This window comes from Candoia aspera, chromosome 4 (assembly GCF_035149785.1).
Source record: "Candoia aspera isolate rCanAsp1 chromosome 4, rCanAsp1.hap2, whole genome shotgun sequence".
Taxonomy (NCBI): domain Eukaryota; kingdom Metazoa; phylum Chordata; class Lepidosauria; order Squamata; family Boidae; genus Candoia; species Candoia aspera.
In genome coordinates this window covers 9,882,688-9,898,900 of record NC_086156.1, presented here as the reverse complement: position 1 = coordinate 9,898,900, position 16,213 = coordinate 9,882,688, and the positions used below count along the sequence as shown (strand labels likewise).

At 39.2% G+C, this 16,213-nt stretch overlaps 1 protein-coding gene across 1 annotated transcript in view; it reads left to right on the top strand.

The window, feature by feature from the left end:
* PTPRN2 (protein tyrosine phosphatase receptor type N2) overlaps positions 1 to 16,213 on the top strand; it is a 666,056-nt gene that overhangs the window by 40,628 nt on the left and 609,215 nt on the right. The window contains exon 2 of the mRNA XM_063301899.1: positions 9,079 to 9,129. Coding sequence (XP_063157969.1) covers positions 9,079 to 9,129 — 51 coding nt within the window. The remainder of the gene's footprint in view (positions 1 to 9,078; positions 9,130 to 16,213) is intronic.

Below are 16,213 nucleotides of genomic sequence, written 5' to 3'. Positions count from 1 at the left end.
AGGGTCCCGGAAGAACTCTGGACAGAAGTTCGCAACATTGTTCAGGAGGCGGCAACAAAATACATCCCAAAGAAAGAGAAAACCAAGAAGGCAAAATGGCTGTCTGCTGAGACACTAGAAGTAGCCCAAGAAAGAAGGAAAGCAAAAGGCAACAGTGATAGGGGGAGATATGCCCAATTAAATGCAAAATTACAGAGGTTAGCCAGAAGAGATAAGGAATTATTTTTAAACAAGCAATGTGCGGAAGTGGAAGAAGACAATAGAATTGGAAGGACAAGAGACCTTTTCCAGAAAATTAGAAACATTGGAGGTAAATTCCAGGCAAAATTGGGTATGATCAAAAACAAAGATGGCAAGGACCTAACAGAAGAAGAAGAGATCAAGAAAAGGTGGCAAGAATATATGGAAGACCTGTATAGGAAGGATAACAATATCGGGGATAGCTTTGACGGTGTGGTCAGTGAGCTAGAGCCAGACATCCTGAAGAATGAGGTTGAATGGGCCTTAAGAAGCATTGCTAATAACAAGGCAGCAGGACTTATATCCCCATACCAAAAAAGGGAAACACTAAAGAATGTTCAAGCTGTCAAACAGTGGCACTCATTTCACATGCCAGTAAGGTAATGCTCAAGATCCTGCAAGGTAGACTTCAGCAATTCATGGAGCGAGAATTGCCAGATGTACAAGCTGGCTTTAGAAAAGGCAGAGGAACTAGGGACCAAATTGCCAATATACGCTGGATCATGGAAAAAGCCAGGGAGTTTCAGAAAAACATCTATTTCTGTTTTATTGACTATTCTAAAGCCTTTGACTGTGTGGAACATAACAAATTGTGGCAAGTTCTTAGTGGTATGGGGATACCAAGTCATCTTGTATGCCTCCTGAGAAATCTGTATAACGACCAAGTAGCAACAGTAAGAACAGACCACGGAACAACGGACTGGTTTAAGGTTGGGAAAGGAGTACGGCAGGGTTGTATACTCTCACCCTACCTATTCAACTTGTACACAGAACACATCATGCAACATGCTGGGCCTGAGGAATCCAAGGCTGGAGTTAAAATCACTGGAGGAGACATTAACAATCTCAGATATGCAGATGATACCACTTTGATGGCTGAAAGTGAAGAGGAACTGAGGAGCCTTATGATGAAGGTGAAAGAAGAAAGTGCAAAAGCTGGCTTGCAGCTAAACCTCAAAAAAACCAAGAGTATGGCAACCAGCTTGATTGATAACTGGCAAATAGAGGGAGAAAATGTAGAAGCAGTGAAAGACTTTGTATTTCTAGGTGCAAAGATTACTGCAGATGCTGACTGCAGTCAGGAAATCAGAAGACGCTTAATCCTTGTGAGAAGAGCAATGACAAATCTCGATAAAATAGTTAAGAGCAGAGACATCACACTGACAACAAAGGTCCGCATAGTTAAAGCAATGGTGTTCCCCGTAGTAACATATGGCTGAGAGAGCTGGACCATAAGCAAGGCTGCGAGAAGGAAGATCGATGCTTTTGAACTGTGGTGTTGGAGGAAAATCCTGAGAGTGCCTTGGACTGCAAGAAGATCAGACCAGTCCATCCTCCAGGAAATAAAGCCAGACTGCTCACTTGAGGGAACGATATTAAAGGCAAAACTGAAATACTTTGGCCACATAATGAGAAGACAGGACACCCTGGAGAAGATGCTGATGCTAGGGAGAGTGGAGGGCAAAAGGAAGAGGGGCCGACCAAGGGCAAGATGGATGGATGATATTCTAGAGGTGACGGACTCGTCCCTGGGGGAGCTGGGGGTGTTGAGGACCGACAGGAAGCTCTGGTGTGGGCTGGTCCATGAAGTCACGAAGAGTTGGAAGCAACTAAACGAATAAACAGTCAAAAATGTAATCACAGCATGGTTAATCAGCAGTTTCAGTCTCAGATTATCCAAATGCATTGCATATACTTAATAGTAACATCCAATAATTAATACACTGTTAGATTATTTGCATGGTTAATTCTGGAAAATATGTTTTAGGCCATATAGAAGCATACCTGCATGTTTTGTAATAGGACCAGAAATATAGTTGTTTTTTTTTTAATCCATCTGATTTGCCCCCCCCCCCCCACCTGCCCCCCACTGCATCAGAAGAGATGTAAAATGTAGCCTTTTCTAATTCTGGTGGATAGCAAATATTTGTTTTCACTTCATGTTCAAAGATCAGACAGAGTCCTATTTTTGCTTATCCATTTAATTATTTGATGTTTGTAATGATTTGTGCATCTATTTCGTAAGTGGAAGGCTCTGACATTCTGCTCCCCCCCCGCCCGTTTTCCTTCTCTAATCCTGTAGCAGATTTTTGCTTTACTCTCAGCTGTCAGGGTTACTACTGTCCTCATTGATTGCATTTAGGAGCAATCATATATTAAGCCCAGCCAAGTCATGTTCACCTATATGAAGAAAGCTGATAGGGTAACCCAACTCCAACAGTTCAGTGCAGATTGAAAATGAGATGCAATTTATCTCCTGCAGGCCTTTCAAGATACATGAATACTGCATTTTAAACATGTTTTTCTCACTGGACAGAGTACACGAGCTCAGTCAGATTCAGGCATAAAAATAGGGACAATCTTATCTGCTAAATGAAAATTCATCCTTATAGTGGAATGGAGCAAAGCAGGGTTACCTTGATCACACTGTTCATATTCTTGATGTCTTAGGAGACTTAAAACTAATCATGCTTCTGCAAAGTTTTAATGAAATATATGGCATATATTCCACTTTATTCCAAGGATTCAGTAGTACAATAATTGCATGGCCCCAGGACATAGTTTCATGGTAAATAACAGCAAACTTGCTCAAACTAAGACAGGTGCCATTCATCTCCAGAATAGGTGACCACCAAGATAAACATATATTGTATATGTTGTCTGGAATTGTCAGGAAAACAGGATATAAACATGATATAAAAGCAGTAAACGAATAAAAGGGAAACAGAATGAAATTGTATTGTTATATTGTTATATTACATTAGTAGTCATATATTTTATGGTTCTTTGAGGGAAAGTCCTAATGACCTAGCATCAATTCTGTAGGGAACTTAAGCACCTGGCAGATAAAAGATCCATGCAAGGAAAAGATAAGCACTATTCAATTATTTAATTTGTTTAAGTTTTTGTCACAGCAGGTAGCAGCAGCTAACCAACTTTGTATGATCTTGAACAAACTGAACAGGATTGGGTAGATCTACCAGGAGATCCCAAGGCTGTAGGCTGGAATGGATGGTGGGGGAAAAAAATCTTGGACTAAAGCAGCAACAAACCACTTTGAAAACCACAAAATTTTTCACCATGAGTTGAACATGATATCAGCTTGCCTATTCTCCAGCAGAAACATAAGTAGCGTATCAAGGTACTGTGGTACATTTATTTTAATAGAAACGTAACTATAAATTTTAGTGAAGCCAATCACACAAAAAAATCAGTGCATAGAAATTTTGTTTTCTGTTCATTCGCTAGCATCATTTTAGTGGCATCAATGAAAGAGCTCTCCCTTCAAGGGAAAAAGAGAACGCGCCAGACAGACAGGAGGAGTCTCACTCTGGAAGGTCTATGAGCCAGATGGTCTGCGATGAAAACATTTTTGCCTGCTGGGATGAAATTATGGATCACTGTAAAAGTAGAATGCAAGTAAAACATTACCTGGAGATTTTTTTATGAGGATGGCTGGCAGGAGGATGTGAGAGATTGGAAAGAGGTGAGAAAAAGGCAATCAGTATACAGAACAGAAAGATGTTGCGGGCCTTTCGGGAAAGCAATTTATCGTTTGGTAGATGAAGCACAGAATTTTGCTGATGTTCCTCTTAAAACAAACAACATATCCTATACTGTTTTGTTTTGTTTTTGTTTTTAATCTGTTTAATCGGTACTGATTCTTGGAGACTGCCTGGACAAGTCCTTGCAGTTTTCTTGGCAAGATATTTGGAAGTGGTTTGCCATTGCCTTCTTCCTAGGGCTGAGAGAGAGGGACTGGCCCAAGGTCACCCAGCTCGCTTTGTGCCTAAGGTGGGACTAGAACTCACAGTTTCCCGGTTTCTAGCCTGGTGCCTTAACCACTACACCAAACTGGCTCTCTATTTTGTTTTTAATATAAGTCTATCGTTAAAAGCTTCAGTTTTTCCTAATCTACTGCTCCTGTGGGTAAATGAGACACAGAATATAATAACCACCTCTACTACACCTAAATCAGAAGACCCAATAAAAGAGGGGATCATACAAGAACTGCACGTTTATCATTTTAGTGGCAGTGATATCTGAATGTGTATTTATTTATCCCCAGAATAAATTTAGGAAAAAAAAACTATAAAACTATAAATTTAGAAAAAATAATGACCCTTCCAACCAAATAAACTTAGTTTTGCCACCTTTGTATATTGATAAACCGACCAAGCAGAAACCTAGATGTTAGCTGTGACCTTTGCTGATACAAAATTGTTCCAGAAAGTAGAACAAATTTGTCACTTCTGTCTTGCTAGTGGGGATATAGCACAAACTATGCTACCATGGTATCACTGTAAAAACTGCCATTCTTTTCTATTAGTCCAAGAATATACCAAATAGAAGCTTATATATGTTAAATACAGGGAAATGGGTTTATTTGGGGGGGGGATCAATGACATATGCTATTTCTTTGATTTTACTGCTGGTAAAGTTTAATTTCCTCCTGTAGTCAATTTATCATTTTTCTTTCTTAGCTTGGCTGCAGAGGAAACCTCCGACATTATAACCTCCAGAGTCTTTTGGAGTGGGCAGCTATAAGAAATCTAATCAATCAATCAGTAAAAAATAATGACAACAACAACCAGGTCTTGCTTAACAGTCCCTGGTGAAAATGAGTTCTGCAGGTCAGGAGCTGGATTTAACTAGTTGCTTCACTGAACAGGCCATTAAGAAACCATTTATTTATGTGTTTTTGTAATTATTTATTAGATTTTTAAACTGCCATAATCATATGACTCTTAACAGTTTACAAGGGGAAAAATTCTGTAATACAATAGTACAAAGACAGTAAAAACAACCATAATGAATATTAATGATGGTCTTAAAACCAGGGCATTTAAACCATCCTGTGGTGTTACCTTACCTAATTAAATAGACTTTTCAGAAGACCTCTATTTTATATAATTTTATTGAAAAATTTAAACACAAGGATAAGACTAATACAAACTAAAACAGAGTGAAAAAGAAAAGAGAAAAAAGGAAAAAATGAAAGAAAGAAACTAAAGGTGAAAAAAGAGCAGAAAAATAGAAAAAGGAAAGGATATAAAGAGTGGCTTCCAATCTTCTTTACAGCAGTTATAAGTTATAATTGTACTTATAATTATAAATTGACCTCTCTCTAAAGTTATATCGTGTCCCTGAGAAGAACTCTGCTTTAATCAGCTTCCCAAAGGCTAGTCTCTATTGGTAAACTATTCCATACAGGTTGTCCTCGACTTACAACCACAGTTGGAACCGGAATTTCCATTGCGAAGTGATGTGGTCGTAAACATGACATCACATGACTGCATTGTTTAGCAACGGCAATCCCGGCACTCCCAGTTGCCGTCAACTGAATTCCACTGGTTGTTAGCTGAGGACCCACCCTAATCCAAACCATTCTGGGCTTGGTCCCTCCCAGCCCTGAGCCTTGGTAAGGTAAGGGACTGCCTCCTCTTCAACTCCTCCCACCTGCCTATCTCCCCCCATCTCTGTCCTTTTGGCTACCCTGTACCCTGCCTTGCGAGGTGGCAAGCAGCCCAGCCCCAGAACTGTGTGGCTCTGAGGCTGCTTGCCATGTGGTGGTTCAGGGGTTTCTTGGTACGCTGCAGCTCTGGGGCTGCAAGAAGCCCCTGAGTCTCAGTGCAACATGAAGCCGCAGCCCAGCAGCACAGTGCAAAGCCCCAGCTGCCTCAGGAAGCCCCAACTGCCCCAGCCCAGCTATCCTCGCTGCCCTGCACTCTGCCACCCCAGCAGATCTTTGCTGTCTTCTTGCTCCTGCTGCCCTGGCCACGCGAGGCAGCTGCTGGCCACGCGAGGCCATCTTCCCCAGGTCTTGTGAGGAAACCACTGTGTGTGTCCTTGGGGAAAAAGCCTCATGCGTCCAGCAGCTGCCTTACGAAGGGCCAGGCCGGGCATGCTTGGTCAGCAGCGGGAGCAAGAAGGTGGCAAAGGTCATCTAGGGTGGCAGGTGCCACAGAGTGCAGGGGGCCAAAAGGGCATAGATGTGGGGGGAGATAGGCGTGGGGGGGAAATTGAAGTGCCCCTGCAGTTGTAAGTGCGGGCAGGCTGCCAAATGCCTGAATTTTGATCACATGACCATGGGGGCACTGCAACGGCCATATCTTTGGGGACTGGTCGTAAGTCTCTTCATTCAATGCTGCCGTAACTATCACTGAATGAATAGTTGTAAGTTGATGTATGTATGTACATGGTGCCTAGTGCCAGGAAGCAGATTAACTGCCATTTTTTTGTACCAGTTGCAGGTCCTGAGTGGTCTTTAAGGGTCACCCTGTTGTAGTAGCCCAGCCAGGTGGTGATGAGAGCATGAGTTAGGTCTTCCTGCTCCAGGGTCAATCACCAGACTACTGTAGTCTGAACTAGTTGAAGTTTCCAAATAGATTTTAAAGGCAGGTCCACACAAACGACATTACAGTAATCTAACCTGAGTGTCACTAGAGTAAGGATAACTGAGGTACATACATATAAGCATTGCAGTTTCTCTTGTACAAAATTCTCTTGAAGACTAGATGTGCATCCCCCACTCCCCAGTCTTTATTTTATGTACTTCTGATGTGAAATTGTTCACTCAGCTGTACTTTATAAGAGCCTAGAGAACTAAACTTTTTATGTAACTTTCCTCTATGTAAATGCCAAATAAAGCTACAGGCACACTGTGTTCTCCCTGTTCAAGTTCTGAAGAGCATGAACACTGAATCACTTCTAAGAGCAGATGGCATATACTAGTTCTGGCAGCCAAAAATACTTGAATATGTGCCACCTTTTCTCCTTCTGCTATGGAGAATTTGGAATGCAAAATGCACATGGGTCATAGTGTGATGCTGAGGAGCATATCTTCCATATTTCAAGTCCACCGATACTGGAGAAGGATGGGAACAGCAAGAAATCAAAGCATTGGATCAATCTGTGCATGGATGGTTAATCTTTATTATATGGAGGGTCATTGACTCATGATAAGTCAATTGAAAGCTGAATCAGCAAGGTGGAATTGTAGCTAAAGAGAGCGAGAGTGAAAGGAGGATGAGAACCCCCTTTTTTTCTGCCACATTTTCTCTGGATTTTCCTTCCTTATCAAGATAATTTAAAACTTCCAGGACACTTTCTCTTTTCCCTTTTCCATGGGAATTTTGTGTGTGTGTGTGTGTAATTCTGTGTCTATCTTCTAGGGCCATAGAACCTTGGATTCTTTACCAAAAGGTGTCTTGGAGTGTGTGCTTGCGATCTGCAATTCTGTAATTTTTTCTGGGATAGCGGGGCTGCTGCTTTAAGGAGCTTGCATACTCAGCTGCTTTAATGAGCTGCAGATAGCTCTTTGTATGCCTCGCACTCCAAAGCACCTTTTTAGTGCTGTACAGCCCTAATGCCATCTAAGGTAAGGTAATTCTTAGGTTCACTTTTAATTCTTTTTCCATTGGAAGCTAATTGTGAGGGATTGTTTGTTAGAAGATGAAATACAGTTTTTTGTAATTCACAAAGTAACTGAAGAATTTACAAGATATAATGCTTTTATTATCTTCCAATTATTTATTGTCTTCATATTATTTATTATGGGAATTAACATTAATAAGTAAATATTTAAAATGAAATCTGCTGCATCTTAATGTTTTAGGAAATTCTAACCCAAATCAATTAGTATTTATAATATTACTTGGCTGATGAATGAAGCACGTGCAACATTCAGCTTCATTTTATATGAAAGCTCCACTGAAATACTGTGTTTGCAAGGAGATTTTAAGGTCATTTTAATCTGCCTTTTTCAGAAAACAAGTATCGGAGTTTGCTACACACAAATTTATTAATTTGCTATTCAGGACACAAATCTTATAGTTAATTGCATCAGATACCTCATTCTAATCAGCATGTAATTGCTAACTTTTGTCGACACATAGAAAGTGCAGCATTATATAATCAGTTTTTCCTTTGCTTATTGAATGCCTACTAGGTGTTAATGCAAAATACACTGGGTAAAATTAAAATATATTATTTGAATTACACATTTGCTGCAAAGCAATCTGTTTAAACTTGGTGGCTAGATAACAAAATGAAAGGCAAAATTTAGTATAGGAAGTGAAATGTAATAAACATTAGATCTCAGGTATAAATATATAACCATAGATATTCAATCTAATTAATAATTAGATTGCTGTATTCTATTTTTTATTTTGAACATTATTATCACAATGGATTGTTCAGTGAAGATGTCCATTCACTGTGCAAGAACTAGAGAAAAAGAGAGATTTCAGGCTACGATCATTAGAAAAGATTGAAAATAAAACTACCAACACTGTAATGCCCTACAATCCATTCTCCTCTGGAATACTGCATATAGTTTAGTTGCCATATTTGAAAAAGAAGTAGGTAGCGCAAATGATCAGGATGCTCAAACATCTTCTTGGCAAGAAAGGGCCATCTTAGCTTAGAAGAAAGGCCATGGAGATGATCAAGGTGCTACTCCGTGACTCCAGCCTTTCGGTCCAGCCTTGCTTCGCCCTGCCTTGCCGCTCTCTGATTCCAGCTTTCCAGTTCTACCTGGTCTGCCTTGCCCTGCTGCTGTGTGAATTCCAGCTTCCCAGTCCAGTCCTACTTCGCCTTGCCAGCCACCTTACTGACTTGGAAACCAGTTTATTCCTTATTGCCTTTTAGTTATTGTGTTTTAACAATATGCAAATAAACAACTTTATTGCACCTCTTCCGTGTCTAGTTGAGTTGGTCAGGACAACATGAAACAAATCTTTGCTTTGCCTTGATTTTATAACCGGAAGTGAAGGATTATAGTCCATTTGAACCAGTCTGAACTCATTTTGATTGTGTATTTTTATTGCATTCTAGGCTGCCTCTTTGAAGATGATCTCTGCAAAACTTATGAAATCTGTGTAAATGGTAAGTCTCTGAATTATGAGCACATTTTGCTGAAAGCCATGAACTTCATTCTTTGATGCATATTCAGCTGAAAAAATTTTTTGTGTTTCAGCAAGTAAATTGCTCATTTAGTAGGCAATGAAAATATGATATTCGATAACGATCATTAGCTAATAGACTGTCCTACAGCAAGAAGACAGAGCAGAAGCAGGACCTATAATCTTTCCCTTTTTAAAAAATACATGTGTGCTGCTCACAATCTCATCTGCTAAATTCCATCTTGAATAATTAAGTAATTCTTCCAGCTGGAGAGATCAGGCAGCCCAATGACACTTTTGTCTCAATTTGTAACTACAGGTCTCCTGCCTTCTTTTGCTGAGAGTTAAATCATGAAGTTGCTCTAAAAATATTGCAAAGAATGTGGGTATTTAGATGTGGTGTACCATCACAATACAAGAAGAAAGTCATCTTTTGCATAATTGTCTAGAGCAAGGCTTTTGACTGTGTAGGTTATGCTAGAATGTAGGACTTACTAATTGGTGTGTCAGAAGAACACCTTATTCTTCTGAGGAATCTTTTCAATGAACTAGAAGATAATATAAGTTCTGAATTTAGAGGAACAGAGTGGTTCAGAATGCAGAAATGTTTGATTCAAGGATGCATATTGTCTCCGTATTATACATACATGTAAGAATGACAGGACTAGAAGAGTTGACAGTTGGAATCAAAATTGGAGATCTAAAAACTAATAATTTTAAATTTGCAGATGACACTACTTTGTTAATCAAAATAGCTCATTACAAAAGTAAAAATGGAAAATGAAAATCTGGATAATGATGAGATTAACAGGGAATAAATGAAGCTGATAGATAGCTTTGTTTTCTTGGGCTTAAGGATCGATAAAGATGGATAGTGTGCTGAAGCGGTGAAAAGATTAATCCTAGGGAGGAAGGTAATGGCAAACGTGGCCAAAATTATGAGCATATAAGGATATCTCAATGACAGCAGTGATCAGAATACTTAAAGTAGTGGTCCTTCCACTAGTGATGCATAGCTGTGAAAACTGGATATTGAGAGAGAAAAAAATAGACACCTAAATTAAAGATTTGAAGACTTAACCATAAACCGCAAGAAGAACCAATAAATCAGTCCTGGACCAAATGAAATTAATGGCTCTCTAGAGGTGATAACAACAAGTAGAAACTTACATAGTGTAGATATCTGATGAAAGTCGATGATGGACAAGAAAAAATAATACTTGATAAGTCTCTGGAAGGTAGAAGATGGAGGGATGGGATCATAGTGACTACTGAAATAGCCATGGAAGAAGGATTCTTGATGAAGACAGGCCAGGATGATGGGCACTTGTCCATGCAATCCCTAGCAATCAAGCCTGACTTGATAGCCTAATTGTTTAAATGTTATAATCACTGCATATGATATTACAACTAGATTTGGTTTGGGTTTATATATTGGGTGCATCTTTCCCACTGATAAATACTTCAGTAAACCATGGATAAATGAATAATGGTTTAGGGAGATGTCTGAGTATAGCAAGTTACACAGTGTATTAAAATGGCACTATTTATGTATGTTTTTGGCCGTTTTAATATTTATTTACTAAATGTGCTGTATATACTTCCTCCTATAAATAGTGCGAAAGGAAGGTTGTTTTCTTTCTGTTATCACCAGCTGTATTTCCTTGCTGTTTTCTCTAGGGATAAACAGTTCTTAATAATTTTTATGGAGGCTGCAGAAAGTTCTGTGATACGATGGCACTGATCTTCAGTTCAATGAAGCACATGAGAAAAGTGACTCAGTTACTGTAGATGGAATAAAAGTGTGCCTTTTATCTTTGCAAATATATACCTAAAACCTTCCCTCCCATCACTGAATATAGAATTATCCAAATAAAATTATAATGGCTACTTGATTGTACATATAATTATACTTTTCATTAGATGAGGTAAGTAAAAAATGAAGGATAATGCATTGCATTTCAGTATTTTGAGATCTGAGGTGTTATTACTCAATTGCCAGATCTTATAATCTTAGCCGGTATACAAAAATACGATTTATTTTAAGGAAATGCACAGCAGGGTCCTGGATTCACAAAGGCACAGGGAAAAGAGCTGAACTGGTTAGTTCACATTGGAAAATTATCATAGTATCACTACACAATGGTACTTTACCCCTTGGAGTTAAAAAAATTGTGAAATTGTAAACTTTAGAGCTCAGTATGATGCCCGCCTGTGATCACTGAGGGAGCTAGATCATGTAAGTCAATGGTCTGGGTAGTTGTTATAAAAATAATAATAATAATTACTATTATTATGTGTCATCAAGTTGGTATCAACTCTTGGTGACCACCAGGCAGATAGACCTTCCCCAGGATGATCTGTGCATGACCTGGCCCTTTCAAAGGTGCACTAGGTGCTGTAATTGTCCATCCATCTACCTTACTGCTGATTGTCCTTTCCTTTCCTTTCCTTTCCTTTCCTTTCCTTTCCTTTCCTTTCCTTTCCTTTCCTTTCCTTTCCTTTCCTTTCCTTTCCTTTCCTTTCCTTTCCTTTCCTTTCCTTCCCCTTCCCCTTCCCCTTCCCCTTCCCCTTTCCTTCTACCTTTCCCAGCATTATAGATATCTCCAGAGAGCTAAGTCTTTGCATAATATGTCCAAAATACCGTGGCTTGAAAGAGAACTCTGGATTGATTTGTTCTGTGATCCATTCATTTGCTTTCTTGGATGTACTTTGCACACTGCATTGTCTCCTTTCTTTGATATTGGTATGTAGACTAACCTCTTTCAATTTGTTGGCCACAATGTCATTCAGCAAATTTGCTGGTATAATTTGACCAATTCTTCTTCTGTTGCTTGCCATATTTCTGTAGATATTCCATTAATCCCAGTAGCCTTCCGACTGAAGTGCTGATCTAACTTTATTTTCTAATATTAGAGGTTCTTGTATCCTGGCTTTTGACATCTCTACTGTACAGAATTTCAGTATATTCCTTTCATCTTTAATTTTCTTTGAATTGTTTACTGTCTGTCTATTAGTGTTCTTTAGCATACCAATTCAAGGTTGGAACTTCCTTCTGAGTTGGAGATATTTTGTAAGACTTCCCTTGTTTTTCCATATTTGTCTTTGATTTATTTGCAGATATTGTCGCAATACTGCTTTTTGTCTCTTCTAACAGCTCTCTGAAATTTTTTGTTAAGTTCCTTCCTGAAACCTTTTTCTCGGCTTCCGCTTCTCTTTTGTTCTTGACAATTTCCATAATCTGTTCTGACATCCAGTTAGCTTTCTTCTGTTTCTTTGCCAGTTTCTTTTTTACATTAATCATGAACTAGTTCTTTGATTTCATTCCACAAATCCTCTGATTACCTATCAGTGAAGTTTGCGACTTCAAAGTGATTCCTGATGTTATCCTTGATAATGATGGATAGCATCTTCCTATATTGCCTGTTCGTTTTACCTGGGCAGCTGGAATGATCTTCACACCTTGGGTGACCCTATTGGGGGTATTTATTCTTGGTGAACACTCCCAGCATTCTTCTCTCATCCTTCCCAGGAACCCTCTCCCCTGGCCATGATGAGGCAGCACAGCAGGACTTGAAGGGTGTTGGGTTTATACATAACACTGATTTACATTGTTAGGTGACAAACTAGGCTCAGCCATAAATCTCAGCTTTCCAGACACTAAGCCGGGCTTAGTGTAGTGAGTAGAGCTGATGGTGTGGTTTATGTATTACATTGGTGTCTGAGAGACCCAGGTTTTACTCCCCACCCCAGCCACCAAAACTCCCTGCATGACCTAGGGCAGGTCACTCTCTAGAGCTCAACCTACCTTACAGGGTTGCTATTGTGGAGAAAAATTGGAGGAGAATGTGCCGTATATGCTGCCTTGAACTTCTGAGAGAAAGGCGGAATATACTTCCAATAAGTAAAATTAACGAACTGTAGAAGTCTGAGATATAAGCTGGCTAGCTTATTCTCTTTATTGTAGACAAGAATGAAATTTCATACATAGTGCTAAGCCAAAAAACATTTTATAGATTTTAGAGGCAGGGATTGTATAGCCCATTACCATCATATGACTAAAGGCTACATATGTAAACTCTAGGACAGTGTTTCTCAACCTTGGCAACTTTAAGATGTGTGGACTTCAACTGGCTGGCTGGGGAATTCTGGGAGCTGAAGTCCATACATCTTAAAGGTGCCAAGATTAAGAAACACTGCTCTAGGATAATATATGGGGGTTGAGTGAACCCAGCTGGCTGATTGCTTTTTATTGTTTTTTTCTGTAACTGGAATGGTTTCTGTGACCTCAGGCATTTGTTTTTTGGATTGTTGATTGGGAGAGGTTTGGTTTTAATCCTTATTTGCTGCCCAGAGTCATTGCCAGGAGATGGGTGTCTGTAGAAATCATTTAAATGATAGATAGATAAATAAATACGTTTATAAATATTTTAATGTAATGCTTGCACAGTCCCAGTAATGGGACAATTGAAAAAACTCTGATTTGTTTGAAATGCACACACGTAATTTTATAGCAGATATTAAAATTGTAAGGTTTTGTTCTGTTACTACAGGGTTTAAGAGGAATATTCTTCCCTACTTATGAAGACTAAGAAAAATAACACTTGCAAAAGAGCCCAGAATAAAGTAGTTCTTTCCCCCATCCGCCATGCAAGTCTTCATTGCTTTATAATGTCTAAAACATATTCTGAAGGGATTTGATTTTTTTTCTCCCAAATGTTCATATTTCTATTCCACCCACCAACTTACTTAAATTGTGGGGAAACAAAGATCAGAGTGTTTGAGCCTTGTACAGGTTCTCTGTGTAATAACAGTAAGGATTGCATTAGTGTTAATATCTTTGTCTTAAAGGCTATTTCTGGCCTCCGTAATCTCATTTACCCTGGGAGTAGCAGACATGCAGCATTAATTTTATTCCATGTACTATTTCATTAGTTTGGTAAAAGTCACTGATACTGTACACACTGCTGCTGCCTGGGTCTGCAAAGCAAGAGAGAGGAAATACCCATGCACTTCTCTCTTCCCCGCCCCCATTGATGCCGAAGTCGCTTTGGTACTTCCCTGCCCTCCTCCCCCTCCCACATGCCAACTGCAACCCCTCTTCTCCCCTCATCCCCCTGGAAAAGAAGGGCCCTGCCAAGTGATTTCTGTAGAGAGATTGAAAGAGCAGAGAGATTGGAGAAGAAGGGATTAGAAGAGAATACAGTAAGCAGGCATACAGTGGGGAATACACCAGCTGTTTCCTGAGTGGGCTTGTGGCTGCCAGCTGCCGGTGCCAGCTTTAGATCTGTATTCCCCATTGTTTGCCTGCTTACTCTCTTGTAATCCCTTCTTCTCCAATCTCTCCACTCTGAAAGGGGGAAAAAACAACAGGTCAGACATAGGACAATGCATACGGACTGTAACAGCAGTCACGTGACTGAGGTATGCTGAAAAGGTTGTAAATGGCTGTAAATTGGTTGTAAAGTTACTTTTTCAGCATCATTGTAACTTCAAACAGTTGCTGAACGAATGGTTGGTAAACAAGGACTACCTGTATTTTTTATTAATGGCTGAAGGATTGACCACTCAGGTTACAGGAAACACCAGGGAAATAGAAAAGTCTTCAGCTCTTTTCCAAAAGAGCCACTGTGATGTAGTGGTGAAGGTGCTGAACTAGTAGTGGGGAGACCCAGGTTCTAGTCTATCTTCTGGATGCAAGAACTCCGTGGGGGACTTGGGTCAGTCTCTCTCTCTTTCAGCCCAACATATTTCACAGGGTTGTGGTGGTGGTGAGAACTAGGAGGGAACACTATGTATGTTACCTTGAGCTCCTGAATGAAAGATGGGATTTAGATCTAATTTAAACAATCCAAATTAAGGGAACCTGTCCTTTGGAATTTTGTCATGGAGATTTGGGGTTGCTGTAGAGAAAGCCCATAATATACATAAGCCTTAGCAACCTCTCACAGAGATGAGACCATCTGCAAGCCTTAGTGTGGTACAAATTACCATGCACTCAGTATTTGGTTAAATAAAGTTGAGTTCCCTGCACATGCTAATCCATAAGCTGTATTTTTAAAATTATAATGGTTTGTCTTGCTTAGCCAGACGCAAAGAAAACATAGTTTAGTGCAGAGTGAATTTAGTTCACCTCTCGTAGGTAGTATATTAATTTGAAGAGGGGCAATTTAATATATCCTTTGGGGAAAAAAACTATTCTGTATATATGGGTTACTTTCCTCCTATTTTGTGTTTTTCTTTCCTATGATTTATGCATATGTTAAGTGAATATTCTCAACTTCTTTTACCTTCATACTGTATGTTTGGAGAAAATGACTGTTATATAAACTGTAGATACAAACAATGTTCTTTTTCTATCTAATTTACACATGAATGTAATTTACACATCTGGTTTTTTTTTTCCTTATTACTTTTATATTCCACCATTCTGTCCTTTTCACTCAAAGGACAGGAATTTTAAAAAAATTGTTATACTAGGACATGCTAGGAGGAGGAAGGAGTATTAGGTATGTTTGCCACCTTGAGTTATTTATAAAAATAATAAAGGCAGGATAGAAAATAAAATAAATAAAAGAATAAATAAATGATTCCTTTGCTAGATGTTGGAGTTAAGAGGTGTCTGATTAGCAGCGCCATTTGTGGCTTCCTTGAACTGCTCAAATGGTTTTTGAGGGAAAAGTAGGGATAGTGGAATAAATATATCTCCCTGGATTCCTTGGCCACATTTCTATTCTTCACTAGGTTTTCCTGCATGCAAGCCTGGCAATAAACCTCAGCATTTCCCAACATAATTAATTATATGCAGGATATTACTGCTCATCTTTGATCAGAACAAGACACAAAGGTAAATAGTAGCAGGTTGTCAAAGGAGTGCAACAAGGCTGTATTGTCTCCCCTTATTTATTCAGCCTATAAACTGAATATATATTAAGGGAAGCTGGATTGGAAGAAGACGAGCATGGTTTTAAAACTGGAGGAAGTAATTAATGTGATTCATTTTGAAATACATTCCTGCACTTAATAATGGTTATCTAGCATTCAGAGGGAGCATGGCTTTGCGAGTA